The sequence below is a fragment of the Mchenga conophoros genome, linkage group LG18 (assembly GCF_057382185.1).
Source record: "Mchenga conophoros isolate Kocher_MC1m ecotype Shallow Benthic linkage group LG18, M_conophoros_male_GT1.1, whole genome shotgun sequence".
Classification (NCBI taxonomy): Eukaryota; Metazoa; Chordata; class Actinopteri; order Cichliformes; family Cichlidae; genus Mchenga; species Mchenga conophoros.
In genome coordinates, this window is record NC_140543.1 from 28,208,903 (window position 1) to 28,225,768 (window position 16,866).

Sequence of the window (16,866 nt, forward strand, 5' to 3'; positions counted from 1 at the left end):
TGAAGGCCGCTAGGGGCCAGGGGAGAGAAGGGGGACGGGGGGGATGAGGTAGAGGGTAGGGGTAGCGGTGGTGGTGGAGGTGCTGGTGGTGATGGAGGTGTGTGCTTGTGGTGGTGTCTTTTGAAGAGAGAGATGGTAAGGGGAAAGAGAGAGGAGGAGATGGAAAGAATGAGACAGAGAGTGTGTGTGTCTCCTGTGTATGTGTTTGGGGACCCACACAGTGAGGCCTGAGCATGTGATTTATTTCAGAATACTAATGTCTCTTTGATCTCCACCGCTTTAAAAAAAACCACTCTGCTGGGACTGTAGGCACACACACACGCACACACTCTGACACGTGCACACAAATGCATATATGTATTTATATACACACTCTACCTACGAGCACACACATAGCCACATTAATATTGTTGCGTCCCCGCAACTGTCCCAGCTCATTTATGCACACACACCCACGCACACACCCACATACTCCAGGGTGTCTAATCTACTTTAACTATAATCAAATCCATAGAGATCCAATTACAAAGATAGAGGGATATTTGTTTTTCTCTGTACATCCTAAAAGACTAATTAAATTTTCATGTAAAGATGAAATTATTTGATATAACACAAATGTCTTTTCATTTTCATAATTGTAACGTGATATCTTTTAATTGGGATTCCTGTGACTGTTTCTGCCTATTTCAGCTTCATTTGTAGGCCCGTTAACCTGTGCGGAGCTTACTTGCACGCACCCACACAGAATCATGATTTACTCTTCTTACCTTGCTCTTTTTTTTCCTCTACACTTCCATCGTTATTCAAAGTCAGGGTCATGGGGGCTAGAGCATATCCCAGCATGCACTAGGCAGGAGGCAGTCAATCACCTCCTGTTAGTAACTAAGGACAGGAGCAATCAAATCCTCTAACAACAAAAAAGAAAAAAAAAGAATTTTCTGAGTTGTTTGTCTTTCATTTCTTTCCTGAGTCTGAAAAGGACATAGAGCAAAGTCATTAGAGTCTACAGTCATGTATGCTTGTATTGCTGTGGGGCTTTAATTAGGCTAACAGCTAACATCACTAGCATGCTAACATATTCATAACAAACTTGCTAGGTACTGATATTTAGTTGGTATTTTTGTGTAGTAATATGCCGTCTGACAGTATTAAACTACAAGTACTTACATCCGCTGAGGAGATTATGCGTTAATAGTATTTACATGCGTGCTTGTTATTCTGTCTGTATAGCTCAAACAGTTTTGAATGAATTCTGCTAATGCTATATCGAGCTAAACTATGCTTCTTGCTGCCATTATTTGTAATTACAAATAATCTAGGTAGCTCTGTTTTGGAAGTTCAGTTAACTCTAAGAATGTGTTTTGGAGTTTGTACGTGCTTTGTCTCTAGGGGCCACCACATATAAACATATATAAATAAAACCACTTTTTTTTTACATTAGTAATTCCTTTTGTGCATAATTTTATATTACTGTTAATTAATTAAAGCAACAAAACAACCTGAAGAGCCGGTTCGGAGCCGAAAGAGCCGGGTCTTTTTAGTGAGCCGGGCCGAAAGAGCCGGTTCTCTAAAAAGAGCCGGGAATCCCATCACTAATGTGGGGATTCTAAAGATCACATTACTTTGGACCCCCGACCTCTTCTTTAAATTCAAATAAGGCCAAACTTTCTTAAGATGTCTTTTATTGATAAACTTTGCTTCAAATTTGACTCAGATAATACTGGTATAGGGTTTTAAATATCACATTATAGTTTGCATCCAATGTCCCATTTGACCTCTGACCACCCTTTCTTTCAAGGGGGGAAGGCTAAAAAAAATTTTAGTCAAAAATGTCTTTCACTTGAAGTGAATTTTTCTAAATAATGAAATTAATGCAATATATTTATGCTAAATATATTGAAAAGGGTTTAAGCAGGGCAATTAACAAAAGCCTGCACATTGCACTTCTTTTACTCCACTACACACTTTTAAAGTACATTTAAACCACCACCAGTAGGCCCTCTGACCTACTGGTGGTGGTCAGAGGGCCCGGTGGCGCCAGTGTCCGGCAGCCTCGCCTCTGTCAGTGCGCCCCAGGGTGGCTGTGGCTACAATGTAGCTGCCATCACCAGTGTGTGAATGTGTGTGTGAATGGGTGGATGACTGGATATGTAAAGCGCTTTGGGGTCCTTAGGGACTAGTAAAGCGCTATATAAATACAGGCCATTTACCATTTAAAAAGGACAAAGAAAAAAATGAATGTATACAAATTTGAATGCTATTCCCTGAAAAGTAAATACTGCCCAGAGACTGAACTGCCTTGGTGGAGGTTTACGCTCTCCGACTAATTCTTGTTTTGACTTGCAAAGTCATTTGAACTATGTTTTCTAACTTCAGTCTTTAGTCTTCTAATTATAGTTGACCAAACTACAATATCTTCTTAAGGACGCTCTGCTGCAGTTCAGCTTCATTCCTGGTTTAAAGAAATAGCCTCTTCCAGAAGCTGATGGTGAGAGTATAGTTGTCTTTGATTTTTTTGTTAAAGTCTGGACTAGAGTGACCTGGTGTGGGACTGTACAGCATTTTTTTTTAATCCCTAGTACACCTGTCCCACATATTGATACAATGTTCCACATTTTACTGGCTCTAGTTTTCAAAAATCAACCCTGAAAAACAGGTACTTTTTCTAAAGTCTGCCTTGTATCTAATGGGTGTGAAGAAAGCCAGTCATCAAGGGTTTCCTGCAGGTTAAGATTTCACTGTATTTGCTGCCTACGCTATACCCACAGTGGAAATTGCAAGCTACCAGAAAGTCACAATACACAAATGAAAAAGAAAATACCCCAAATAAAAGGAACACACATACAGTGAAAACTGAAACTTGTTGAAAGTGGTTGAAACTGGTGGAGGTCGATTCTCCGAGAGTTTTCGTTCTTTCTTTTTTTAATGTTTTTGTCAGCATCTCACAAGAAACCAGCAGCTCAGAAAGAGACGTGACCGTTGCTGGATGCACCCCCACTGAAACCCAACTGACCCAACTACGAGCCACAACAGCAAGTGAAATAACAACAGTTTTAAAGGTTATTGGGACAAAAAAGCTAGATGACAGAAAGAAGACTACAGTAAAATTTTTGCTTCTGTTTATGCCTATAGTATGTCCGGATTCACATATTTATTTTACATTCTAAATGTTTCTGAGCATTAGCAAACTTCCCCACACAAACATATTCTCTGCCGCACAGTTAGCTTGCCAGGATTTGGTCACCCTAGTCAAAATAGTGTAGCAACTGACAAACCAGTGATGTTTTTTTTCCCGATACACTTCTCATTTGGAGTGTCCCTGGCATTTTTGCTCTTGGATCTGATTTTCCTGTAATATGAAAGCAGAGCTTTGTGTTAGTCGACTCTTGCATGCTACAGTGCAATCTTGTTGGAACCAGAAATGATTCAGTAAATTAGGTTGATAAATGCTCCATGTGGTGACCTACTTATTTCAAAGTTTCATGGCAATCTATTCACTTGTGCTTGAGACAAGTTTCAGTTTTTAATTTATTTTTTCCCCCTTGGTCTGCAGTCAGCTCATATTTCTGTTTGTAATAAACCTCAACTGAATATGAATAAACTGATTGTTTGGTAAACCAGCATCTTAGTCATTTCTACAATTACCCCTTACATAAATACAATATCGATTGCCAGTTTTTGAAAAATTAGCTTATTTTCCTTTAATACTAATGGTAAAAGCTGACATTTGCTGTTGATGCTGCAGAAGCTCTAGATAGCTAAAGAGAATAGGAAAAAAAATACTATGGTGTGAAACCACAACTTGGCTCAAAATATGGTGATGATGTCTGAGTTTGGACAGTTATTTACAGTAGTGTGGGGAAACACATCACCAGAAATCACAATATTTCTAAAAAACGGAAGGTGCAATGTTAAGCACAAGTGTTTTTGGGAGTATTTTCTTTTGACACAGGATGTTTCTCCGTACTGCTCAGGCTTGAAATAGCAAGGGGTTAGAAGTTCCTTTCCCCCAGCAAGCCCCAAGTCTCAGTTGATACATGGTATCTGTCAGCTCCTCCCTGATGAACACCTCCAGCAGCAGCCTCAGGGACGTCAGCGCATGCAGCTGCTGGCCAGGCTCTTCTGGGTATCCAAGTCTTGCTTTTTTCAGGCAGCAGATGTAGCAGCTTGCTGATGCCACCTCTCATAAGGGACTGGCACAATGTAGCAGCTCCAGCACATTATGGAATCACACTTGGTAATACGTTACACATAGGTATAAGATGATCTGACCTGCTTAGAGCTAGATATGGTATCGATGTCGTCATCTTGTCAGATATAAAGCTGGAAAAATTAGATTTTCAATTGAAAGTCTAACTGGGAAAAAGTGTAGCTTGTCGTAGGAAACCCACTTTGTCTCCTTACTGTGCTGTTATTTGTTTTGTTTTATTCTACAACTTTATTGTTTTGTTGGATTTTGTTGAGCATGTCATCATCTTGGTATTTTGAAACTGAACATGTTATGCTGTAAGCATCTTGGTTAGAAAACAAAACAACAATAACAAAAACCCATATGTGATGAGAAGGTCAATGCTCATTGGCTCATGACTTACGGTTGACAACTCATTATTCCACAAGCATGCAGTTTCACTGGCTTCATTCTCCCAACCTGGAAACTATGAAACTACTCCAATGTTTTTATATTGCCTATGTTCATATCCTGTGTTCTTGCTTTTGTTTTTACTATAAATACATATACATAATTGACAAAATAAACATCAGACTATATTAAATAATGCTTGAGACTATATTGAGATTGTAAAGTCATCAGGAAAATGTTTACTCGAGTCATAAATGAAGGGAGAAGTAAGGTTGCGTTCTCACTCACTTCTATAGGGCTTTGGGGTTGACGTCACGCCGCAATGCATTATGGGAGCGCAGCGCCATTTTCGGGGTCTACGAATCAACACAAACACACTGTGTTGGAACGACGACTACAAGAAAGATGCTTAAGAGCCTCTCAAAAGAGAATGAACTGTATAGAGACCGATTGCGTCCAGAGGCGAAGCAGCGGTACTTGCAGAAAAGAGCGTGCATTGGAAATGTGGACCCGTATGACATACGGCCGTGGAGTAGAAACCCTGAAGACCAACCGCTACTGACGTAGCCTGACCTTGTCTGTGGAGTCAGCGCGTACAAGTCGTCATTCAAACAAAGGTAAGTCAGCTCGAGTACTGCGAGTGAATGCGTTTGATTTCCCTGCAAACATTCACATTAGTGCAGCATAAATTCATTCATGAGGGGAAATTACAGTGAGAACATGTGGAGGCTGTTAGAGGGATAACATAGTGAGTTCAGTGCATTGATGAGACACTGTCCTGAAGGTTTGTTGTTCTTTATGGTTAAAGAAATTGCAATGATTTATTCATATTTATTATAAATAATTCTAATTATACATCTTGCTTCCATGTTTGTATCCTGTGTCACTAAAAATACATTTTATTTTAGTTTTATACATTGATTAATGACCTGCAGAATCTCCTTATCATACTAAGTGATTCATAATTGTCACTTTATGCTTTCTCCATCTCTAAAGTGATGACATCCTTGCATTACATACTTTAGGTTCATTTTCTGCAGGCAGGTTTCTGACAGAGAACAGGCAGATTTAGAATATAACATGCAGCGTTCTATAGATGGACACATAAAGAAATGAAAAATGACATGTATGTGCAAACTTTCTAAACACTTTGTTACATTTATGATAAAGTAGATAAAACACATTTACCTCGGCCTTGGCTCATAGTTCTTGTCTTTAAATGAACTTTGTCTGTGTGTTTCAGGTCCTGCACTCTCAAAGACTGAATGAACCAGCATTGCAGCCATGGGTCACTGTGAGCATCACAGGGGAGGTTGAAGCCGCCCACTGCACCTGTATGGCCGGATTCGCGGAGACCTGCAGCCATGTCGCTGCTCTTCTGTTTAATTTCGAAGCAACAGTGTTGATCTGTGGCACAAGGACTGTTACAGATGAACCTGCATACTGGGTTTTGCTGGGTAATATGACCAAGATACAGCCAGAGGTTGGCCATAAGATAGACTTCTCCTCTTCAGCTGCCCAAAAAAAGGCTCTTGATCAAAACATAAACAGACCGTCTGTAGTGACAGGGAAAAGGAGCCGTCCTCAAAAAAGAAAAATCCCACCTGCTACTGTGGAGGAGTTGTCACTGCTATTGGATACTTTGCTGGAACACAGTAAAGCTGTGGGTTGTGGGAATGACCCATAATCTTTTATCTAGGGGTCTAGATTTGTGCCTGTAGTGCACTGCTGTGTAAATAATTTGCATTTACTGAATATGTACTGACTGAGTCCCGCTGTTCAAAAGTTGAATAAACAAACAAACTAATTTTTGCCAGTTTTTTTTTAATTAAAACCACCTTATAGAGCATCACATCAGTTACAATGTAGAATCCATGTCATTTATAGTTTACAAATGACAAAATGTTTACACAAAATCATGAGTGTTTACATGATATCACCCACTACTAACATTACTTTATTTACTGTATCTTTTGAAAAAATACAGCAATTTTAACAGCACAATACTTAACTCATTCACTGCCATTGACGTCTATAGCCGTCAATAGCAGTGAATGAGTCAATGGGTTTAACTCATTCACTGCCAATGGCTGGCAGTGAATGAGTTAAGAATATTTAACAGGAGCAGGTTTCATTTTCCCTGGTTTTATTATCACACTGTTCAACAAACGCAGCAAACCTTCACCATCTTATCCAGGAGAGTCACCTCTTCACCCTCACATGGAAGAAGTAATCTGATTGGCATGGTGGTATGTTTGAAGCAGGTCCTTTGTGTAGTGCTGGAACCCAGTCACGATGTTTCATCCATTTCATGGATGAAATTTGCTGCAATAATGCCAAATAATTAGCAACTCTATAAATAGAAGGTAGTTCTGCAAAATCACTCAGTAGGATGTTTGTTCTAATTTGCTATGAGCTCAGAGCGCATCGAAAATAAAACTAATAGGCTATAAAAAGTGATATGAACATATTTAGAACTTACCGGAATGAAAATGTCAGGAGCACCAACAGATATTTGGAGATGGAAGAGAACTGGATATCAGCTCATCTCACAGCTGCTATCCAGACTAGACGCCTTCGTTTGGTAACATCGATACACGAGCTGCCTCATGTTGCTTCCAGGTTGGGAAAGAATGAAAAGATAAACCCTTTTCAAGCTTATTCTCTTGCCGGTCGTGCGATCGAACATTGCAGCCGACCACACAGCAAATACGAACCATGGCTGTTGTGTGTGACTTCGCTCCCTTTTCACTTGCGCTAGACCCCCAAAATGGCGGATCGGGCCAAAATCCTTTCCACGCCCACCCCCGTGACATCACGCTCCAAAGCCCTGAAAGAGATTTCTTTCTTCATCCAATGCCCCCTGGTGGCCATCAGAAAGACTGCAGCTTTAAAAGTACCATTTATAATAATGCTCTGCAAATTTGAACTAAAACCTTCACCACAAATGGAGCACTGTTTTAACAGTTGATCCCTTCCACTGTTTCCTCAGGAGACTTGTAAAAAAGAAAGTTTTTCATTGTGTTGCCTAGTTAAATAAAGGATTACCTGACTTTCATGTTGTGGTACTAATTGGATGTTATATTAAAGTGCAGTCTAGCTTTAGTTCAACTTTAGTTGATATCTTCAGTACAAAGTCTGTTTGTTTTTATCTCCTGCAAGCTTTAGTTAATTTTAGAAGTTTAAAAGACTTTATTCATTAGTTGCACTTTTCAGCAAGAGGCAACATGCACCTTTTATTTACAGTCTATAGCTCTTGCAAGCTATCATCAGTATGTGTATTTTTTTAGATGCACTGGCCAGACAATTTTGGTGAAAAAGCCCCCACACAGTTGGAAACTCGCTAGTGAACAAAGCAGGTCATGCAGCAGCTTCAGAGCCAGCTATTCCTCTCTGCAAAGGAGACCAAAGCAAAGCTTACAGGAGAGCAAACATTCACCACGCATTCATTATGGGTAAATAGGTAAATATAGGCACAGACTTGTTAACCCAATTGTTTAATCTGTTTGGTAGTCAATGTTGCCTTTACAGTTTGCTTTTAAGTCTCAGCGATTAAAGACTAAAATTTGTGAAAGCAACTTGATTTAGTGTAACTGCAAAGAAATAAATAAAAGTATCTTAGTGTCAATCTATTCTCACTCATAAGGTTTTAAATACTGTGTCAAAGCTTCAAGCATCCCTCAGATATGCACAAAGTTTCCATTGCTGTACCATATTATGTCATCGATGAGACTCTCTCCACCAACTCGTCACATATGGACACTTGGACATTAAAAATACAGAAAAGAAAACAGAAGAAAATGCACGGGGCTCAGGTATGGGCTCCAGTTTGTGGACCCGCCATGTCCTACAGCATCTACGTAGCTAGGATTATGTAGGCCTACTTGCAATTGTACTAGTAAGAAAACAATTCAGTCACCTGCAATCAACAATCTACTGACATCTAGTGGTGCAGTGTTAAAAACTGTATTTTTAATGTGTACGTTTTAACCCAGTCACGATCTTTTGTTTTTGGTGTGTAAACTTAACTAAGCCTTGGTGCTTAAACCTGACCATAAAGCAAGTGATAAAGAAAATAAATCCGGTTGTGAAAACAAAGCAACACAAAGTGCGAAACACACTGGAATAGAGAGTGATCAAAACTTACTTCAGCATCACCCGTTCGACCTGCTAATGCTGACTTGATCGCACTGTAAACGAGGACTGTTCTTCCTCAGCTTCTCATACTGCTGCAGTTGGTGCTTCAAGGCACTAACATCAAAGGACATTAAGGTGGCAGTAGAAATCCCATCTTGTTCATCCAAATACCTGGCAAAATATGTTTGCTCCTATGATGCATTCATTATTTATTTGTAATGAGGATAAATTGGCCCTGTAACGTCAAATATTTATCATCTTTTTACATTTAGAATGCATTTTTAAATAGCTGTCCCCATGATTTGATCAAACTACAGCTTCTTACTCGTCAGCTCAACCTATTTTTCGCTCCTGTAATGCTGCTGTGCGTGTTGCATGTTTCTATGGGCTATCATCAGTAATAATCTCGACTCTGTCATGAAGCATCAGCTGCAGTGCTCATGAGTCAGCCTTTAATCTTTGCATCTGTATCAGTAAAAGCTACCAACCCAACAGGATCAATGGGAACCTTTAAGGGGGAGAAAGAAATGCACAAATGAGCTCCTTTTAGATAAAATGTGACAGCTCATTCCACTAATTGTTGCGCAGGAGTAGCTTTGGCTCTTTTAAACCCTCACACTATAACTCTGGACAAACAAATGTCTGCCAGAAAGCAGTCCACACCCCAGCATGCCCTCAAGTCCCTCCCAGTAGTTCTCTGCAGGCATTTGAACTCTGTGTGACAGACACACGGATAAATCACAACACCTATTCCTAAAACACAGCACTTTAGGACCTTTGAATAGAGCCATATTTCTTGAAAGCCGCTAGGTTAGCAGTAGCAAAGTAAATGGCGCCATCTTGCGGCCAGTGGCTTGTTTGCACAAAGTGGGCGGCGCTAATGACGAAGGCGAACTCGCGCTGCTTCTGTGTCGTGTACAGGAAGAAAGTTGAAGATGGTCCGCGCGGAGCTGGCGGCTCGTCTGAACGACAGAGAGTACACAAACTGGCTGAAAGCGGGACGCTGTCTGCTCATACTGAAGGATGGCCTCCTCCCGTTTACCGACCGACACATGAGGGCTTTCCACGGAGATCTGCTTAATCAAAGCGCTGTGCTCCGGAGCCCGTGCAGGGATTCATGTAAACCTAGAGGGAATAAGGTGTGCTTCGTCATTTAATGAGCTGGTGCCACTTAAATGCCCTTACCTGTGGCAGGTGATCAACCACAACGAGCTTATTGCCACCTTTATTATAGGCCGTGTGCTCTCAGTAGATCTTCAGCTTATTTTTATTATTGTTGTTGTTGTTGTTGTCGCACTAACTCACATAGGTTTTAAACAGCAAGTATGTTTATGTTTGTGTAGCTGTCGGGATGCAAGGTGTGTTCAGAGTGGCAGAAGGCGATCCTGAGACACCACAGGCAGCCTGATGTTACAGTCAACTGGGACAACTGTTTCCCTCCATACTGGAGGACAGACCACTGGGAGGTGGCAAAGGTAGGAAGCACATAACAAAGCCAGCGTTATGAGACGCAGCTGTAATATGAGCTGCTGCCCCAACTTAGAAAGAGCAGCAGAATCTGTGAGGTGCATGTTTCTGGTATCTAACAGTAAAACTTAAAAGTAAACAAAAAACTAAAACTGTGTGAAAAGCGTGACTTAAAAAAAAGTAAGTAAAATAAAATTGAGTCTTGGTGGAACTTTGGCCTGCTAACTAAGATAAAAATAAAAAATATAGAGGAAGCTTTATTTTTTGGTTAGTTTGGCTTAAAAAAATCTTATCACAACTTCCCTGATGAGGCTTTGCTGGATGTGTTTGTGAGATTCCTGATGTTAACAAGACTTAGTCAGCTTATTAAATAATTAAAAGGACTAGAAACTGAAACTAATGACAACTAAAACTCTAAGCATTTTCAAACAATAAAAAGCGAAACGGAAAGTAACTGAAATGAAAGTGACTTCAAAGCAAAACTTCGAAATGAAAAAAACCCCCCCGAAAACTAATTAGAAAATACAAAGTTATAATAACTGTGCCAGCGCAGGGCAAAAACATACAGACTCATAAAGTGTTTAACAATGACACAGTTCTAATGTTGCTGAAGTGCAGGCTTTCAGATTTAATTTAAGAAGTTTGATAAATGTATTGTGTGCTGTTTTCTCTATTTCACCCCTTTGAATGTACAGGAAATCAGCTTTATTGATTTGCTTTTGTAGTAAAATGCACTTTTGCTCCAGCTTAGACAAAGGATTTGAAGTTGTTTGATAAATGGTTTTATTTTCTGACACATAGCCAAAGTTTGCCGCTGTACTGCAGACAGTTCACCATAGTAATTATACATGTAGCCGGTGATCACTGAAGGCATCAGGAACTCTTTCCGAGCGTCACACAGGCTCTTTTGTCTGTGATGAACATGTCCTGCCTGATGTTTTCTTGTTAGTTTATGACCACATTAGGAGGTAAAAGTTCTGACATGGATTTTTGCATTGGGCAGCTGTTCATAGGAACTTGAAATTTACAGTCAAAAAGGCATTTTTGTAACTGAACTTGCAGCTCGTCAGAGATTACACATCACTGTCAAAGTCTGCAGTCAGGAGCCACCAGAGCAAAGAGAAGATGGTGAGTTTCAATGTCTTTGCAAACCATTCGTTGGATTGGAGCTGCTTAACAACATTATTCTTGTTATATCTTGAAGTACTATGTAATAACAACAATTGACTTTAAAAGTAAAAAAAAAATGTAAACATTGCATTTTGTAGAAAGATGCAGAGTGCATGGAGCTAATGGCAGCCCCTTTCTCTCTCTCTCTGTCTGCAGGCCTTCATGCCACGAGGTCAGGCGAAGGTGAAGGGTGCGGATAAATGCGACGCCCCTGCTCTGCTTAACCTGATCAACTACTGCACGTATTTCTCATTCGTGGATCCAAAACTGGTCAGAGAGGTACTCACTGATTTTTGTTCAAACGGGCACTTTTCACGTTTTCTGTTAGTCATGTAAAAACTTTATACTTTTTTCCAATTTCATTCAGTTGTTGTCTTATAATTTTCCAGAGTTGTATTCCTGCTATGGCTGGTCAGATTGATTTGAAAGGGTGTGATGATAGTTTTAACCGGTACTCTGTAACGTGTTCGTTTACTTCCAGGTGATCCGATGCAGGAACGAGCTGATGCATTCTTCTGAGTACCGTGTGACAGATGATTGGATGCAACACTACTGGACCGCTCTGAACCACTTTGTGAATCAGTTCAGACACGTACCTGAGATGGCAACAGTTGGAAACAAAATAGACGAGGTAAGCGTGTTTGTGTAGCGCCACCGCTGGAAATGCCCTGCAATAGAAGCGAACTATTGTCTGCGTGTGTTTGTGTTCTGTAACAGTTTCTGTGTATTTTTTTCTTCCTAGATGCTGACCCTCAATTTGTCAATATATGTGTCTGGTTTGGATCAAATGGATTCTGGTGGCTTGGGCGATGGATTAGAGGCTGATTTTGTCAGCCATAAGGAGTCTGGTGCTGACGTCGGCCAATGGGAAGCTGAGTTGCTAGAAGAGATGCTGCAGGAGCTGCTGCATGCTGCTGATGAGGATACTGATAGCCAGACACAGGTGGGAAAAGGAACGAAGGCCTTCCTTCATTTCTGTTTATGCATTTTACACATAATGCATAAAAGGAGTATGTTTCATGACTTCTGCTGACTGCTTCTTTAGGACACAGAGCGGCTGAAGAGTCTGGGAGGGTTCCTGCAAACCAACAAAGATCTTAATGAGAGGTTCTCTGCAGAGCTGCAAACCATCAACTCTCTAATGGCCAAAGAAAAAGGAAGAGGAGGAAGTGAATGAGGAGCACTTTGTGTTCTGTGTCCGTGTATATACTTAAAATAGCTTAACTTCAGAACTTAATCTGAAGGATGAGGGCTTTATATCTAAGCACAGTGGGGCTTTATTTTTTAAAAATTGTATATTATAATATTTGAAAAAAGTCTTTTGAAGTCTTTCCGTTTTTTTGCACATTTTTCAGTCTTAACTTTCAGTTGATTGTAATAAAAAATGGGCACCTTATGAGTCATTGTCAAAACGGAAATACAGAAATGGAAAGCTGTAGTTCACATGACGAATAAGTGTTCTCTTCCTGTCTAAGCTAAAAACAGCTGGCAGCTGGGCAAGGGAACATTAGTTTATTTGGTGTCTTAGGTCATTTGAGCTCTTTTTCTATTTTAAGCCATAACTTTAAAAGATGTACAGAAGTAAAATCTAAATAAAACAATAGTTTTTAACCCTCAACCGTGAAAGGCTGATGCAGTATTGTCATGACCCAGCTGTGCAGGAGGTTGGTGTAGACAAACCAAGGAGAGACGTAGGATTTTAATTATTAAATTAATAACATAGTTTGCATCTACCAGGAGGCTGAGGGGTAGAGCTGCTAGCTGCTAGTCTTTTCTCTCTGGAATGTGTATATACGTACATAAAATAGTATTAAAGTGCAGTCAGAGTGCTTGATTAGATATATGCTGCCACTTGCGACAGGATACAAATCTTTGTATTTTATAACTTGTGTTTTTCTGGATTTTTGGTTGATATTCTCTCTCACCAGTAAACTGGAAAAACAATTAAAGAAAGGAAGGAAGGGAGGAAGACGGAGTACCCAGACAGAACTTTATTTTTAAGGCCCCCACTAGATGGCAGACAAAACATCAGAAGAAAAAAGAAATTCCACCCCAAATCTGCAAATTGACTTAAAAAATGGATGGTAAAGACTTTAGAGAGAGACTTGGTTTGTAATTTGCCAAATTTAAACTGTACTTAATCAAAAGTGATATTAATGGATCCAGGTTTATCTCAAACTCGGGTATCAGTGCGCTCAGGACGACGCCAGCACAGAGCAGCCGACAGCCACCACCTGCTCTTTTAATCTTTTATTCTATTTGTTTCATAAGCGTGTGCTTTATGATGGCTCTGCTGTCAGCTGTGCGCCCTGTGTGTTGACACATGCATGCGAAGTAAAAACTACTTTTTTCTAATGTGTTTATATTTATGCTTTAATGTGAGTGAGGCTCTGAGTCTGGGCCTGAGATATGAGTAGCGAATGAAAATAAGACTGTGGTTAGAAACCACATACAGATTTCCTGTTTCTACTTTGTGGCCAGGAGACCACTCGTAGCACAGGAGGTAAAAGCAGTTGTAAACAACTAATCCGGGCTGCTTGAGAGCGAGGGGGTTGTTTTCTTGGAACCTCCTAAATAACGTCTCCACTGGCACCTGGCTCTTTCAGGTTGAGAGGCTGGCTAGTGAAGTTTCTTCTTCTTCTACTGGGAAATGCTTGTTAATCATGACAGCCATGCTGGGGACAGGAGAGGTATGACAGCCTTAAAAATCTCTCTATCACTCACAAACCCTCCAGAGAGTGCAGATATGCACGCTGTAGCCGTCCAGTACATGGGTAATCTAAACAGGAAAAGGTGAAAGTGAGGTCTGTACCATCTGACATGTTGCTGATTCAGCAAGAGTCCAAATACTCATCCGGTGGTCCTAGGTAGTGGATTTTTTACCAGGCATTATTTTAAAGTATTCACGTCAGGCGATGGCAGGTTTCTCTTTTTTCTCTGTTTTAAACCCCATGAACATGTTAAATGCCATAATATGTGTAAAGTAATAAAATACTGAAAAATATTTTCTAAATGATAAACATGTGCCATACACAGCTCACACAGCACCACAAAGTGAAATGAGAGATGGATTTACATATAATTACCCCTGATGGGATTTAGGAAGATATCTGTAGGAGTTTTGACAAAGACAGTCATTGATGGGAAGAGTCTGACAGGAAGATAACAATGAGATGATTTTTTTTTAGGATGCCACTGACAGTGGATTATTTTGAGACGATTCACATATCTTCTGGGACAGACGGGGACTGTGGGGACTTTGGGAGCACACATAAAGAGGAGATTGGAAAAAAATATTGAGTCATTATCCCACTGGACCCGATGTCATTTTTACTTGTAACAAGCAGTGAAGAAAATATATTCAGTATATATATATAATGCATGTGCTCTTCTGGTGACCCATAGAAAGTGAGGAGTGCAAACTGCAGGAAAATATTTCACCAACATGAGCTGAGTGAATTCAGCGGCTGAAACAAATGTATGCAAAAGTGAATTAAAATGAGATGAAAATATACAGGTGGTTCTTTGTCACTAGCATGTGCATGCACATCATGCACATGCTAGTGACATGCCCACCTCCAATAAGGTCCAAGAACATCTTGCTTTACTGCTGCTTCAGAGGGTTGTTAATCAGTTTCAGCTGCTTCGAGGTTAATGAAATTAACAACAGGTGCACCAGAGGGGCAACAATGAGACAACCCCCCCCCCCCCCCCCCCAAAAAAAAAAAACAAAAAAAACAGGAAATTCATTTTTTTGACCAGTAAAGCATCTTAAGGAAACTGTTGTGAATTGGTGCTATATAAATAAAAGACAAATCCATCCATTTATTTTCTGTCATTAGGTAAATGGTGGGGTGCACACTGGATCTATCACAGGGCTGAAAGAACCAACGCAGAGATGGGGAGAACATGCAAACTGCACACAAAAGGCCCCAGCTGGATTCAAACCCAGAACCTTTTTGCCATGAGCCAGCAGTTCTAACCACTGTACTGTTTGCTGTAATTACAGTTTAAATGAAAAACAAAAACATTAGCATCTTTAATATGACGTATCCAACAATCACTCCGTATGCTTGCTGTTCTTTGATGTGTGCTACAGGCTGCGGTGAGAGGACTGGTGATGCTTATCTGCTGTTTGAATCAGGTGATGATGACAGCTCAAAATTATTAAGCTTTTTTTCAGCATTATGATGTTTTTAGAAATCATAATGTAGAGGTGGCTGTAGCTCAGGAAGTAGAACATCTACTAATTGGAAAGTTGGTGGTTCGATTCCAGTCTACATGCCAAATTTCATTGGGCAAGACATCGAAGCCCAAGTTGTTATGTGATGCATCCATAGGAGTATGAATGTTAGATAGAAAGCACTTACATAGAAGGCAAGTTGTATAGCACTTTATATAGCCTCTGTAGAAACTATCTACACCCTCACTTATCTTAACTGCACTACTGTATAGCTCTGTGTAAATAATCATTCTGTACATTCGATAATTTTTAACCCTACAACTGTTTACAACTTGCATAGTTCCCATTTCTGTTTAACTGTATATCTCAGATTTCTGTAAAGTTATTTATTTCATATTCTGTATAGTTTTTCATATTTATATCCTGTTCATATCCTGTACATAGCTTGTACTCACTACAGCCTGTACATACTTATAGTTATAGAATATTCACAACATACTTCATACCGTGTACATTATAACATACCATAATCAGTGTTGGGTAAGTTACTTTAAAATAGTAACTTAGTTACATTACTAGTTACTTCTCTCAAAAGTAACTCAGTTACTTCAAGTTACTCGTTACTTTCAAAGTAACTAGTTACTAGGGAAAGTAACTTTGGTTTTACTCAGAATTCTCTTGTTAATGTGTTGCTTCCATAACTTTGCCAGTCTTCTAGCTTGCTTACTTGCCACAAGTGCACTGTGCCACCTACCAATAGAAAGGAAAAGATAATGTGCATATTTCCACGAGAGAAATCCCACGCCTGGACCGTCATTGACTGCTGCCATGATTCTAGCCTACGTCACAGTGTCATGTGCGCCTTTTACATCCAACACAAAAACTGCAGTCGTGGTGCTTTCGATTGTACTCAGAACTCAGAAATTCTGCCTTCTGAATAGGAAGATGTAGGTAACACCAGACTGCAGATGAGCTGCATACAGGGCTGGACTGGGACAGAAAATCGTCCCGGGCATTTTGACTAGAGACCGGCCCACCATTATAGGAAAAATCTTAAAGCCTTTGAATGAAAACAAACACTGTTGTGACAGTGATGTACACTGTTTTGATGGTATATATGCATCAATCTATCAATCGTTTGTTGTAAGATTCAGATAATTATTTTTTAAAAGCTAGACATTTTAAATGAGAATAAGAAAGAAAAGTATTTCCTTGTGTCCACCTCTCCCTGTTAATGCCCTACCTGCCCCCCTGGCAACACTTTGAGATCCGCACCTGCACAGTTACCAGCTGTCAGCTACCTAAAAAAGGATCCTGGGGTTATTTGTCT

The 16,866-nt window shown here is 40.0% G+C and overlaps 1 protein-coding gene across 2 annotated transcripts; it reads left to right on the forward strand.

Moving 5' to 3' along the window:
• Positions 1–9,632: 9,632 nt before the first annotated feature.
• LOC146554067 (uncharacterized protein CXorf38-like) lies at positions 9,633–12,749 on the forward strand. Of its 2 annotated transcripts, XM_085255340.1 has the most exons (7): positions 9,633–9,855; positions 10,060–10,191; positions 11,246–11,311; positions 11,510–11,632; positions 11,835–11,984; positions 12,096–12,296; positions 12,399–12,749. In XM_085255340.1, exons 1-7 carry the CDS (start codon positions 9,652–9,654, stop codon positions 12,528–12,530), a joined length of 1,008 nt encoding a protein of 335 aa, XP_085111466.1. In that variant the 5' UTR covers positions 9,633–9,651; the 3' UTR covers positions 12,531–12,749. The 2 variants fall into 2 exon arrangements, with proteins under 2 accessions (XP_085111466.1, XP_085111467.1); XM_085255341.1 differs by lacking the exon at positions 11,246–11,311.
• Positions 12,750–16,866: the final 4,117 nt, after the last annotated feature.

Bases quoted from the DNA above. Each gene is read 5' to 3' on its own strand.
- LOC146554067 (XM_085255340.1), top strand. From the start codon at position 9,652: ATGGTCCGCGCGGAGCTGGCGGCTCGTCTGAACGACAGAGAGTACACA. The intron at 11,633-11,834 runs GTACTCACTGAT...GTTTACTTCCAG, and splicing joins ATCCAAAACTGGTCAGAGAG to GTGATCCGATGCAGGAACGA. The intron at 11,985-12,095 runs GTAAGCGTGTTT...TTTTCTTCCTAG, and splicing joins TTGGAAACAAAATAGACGAG to ATGCTGACCCTCAATTTGTC.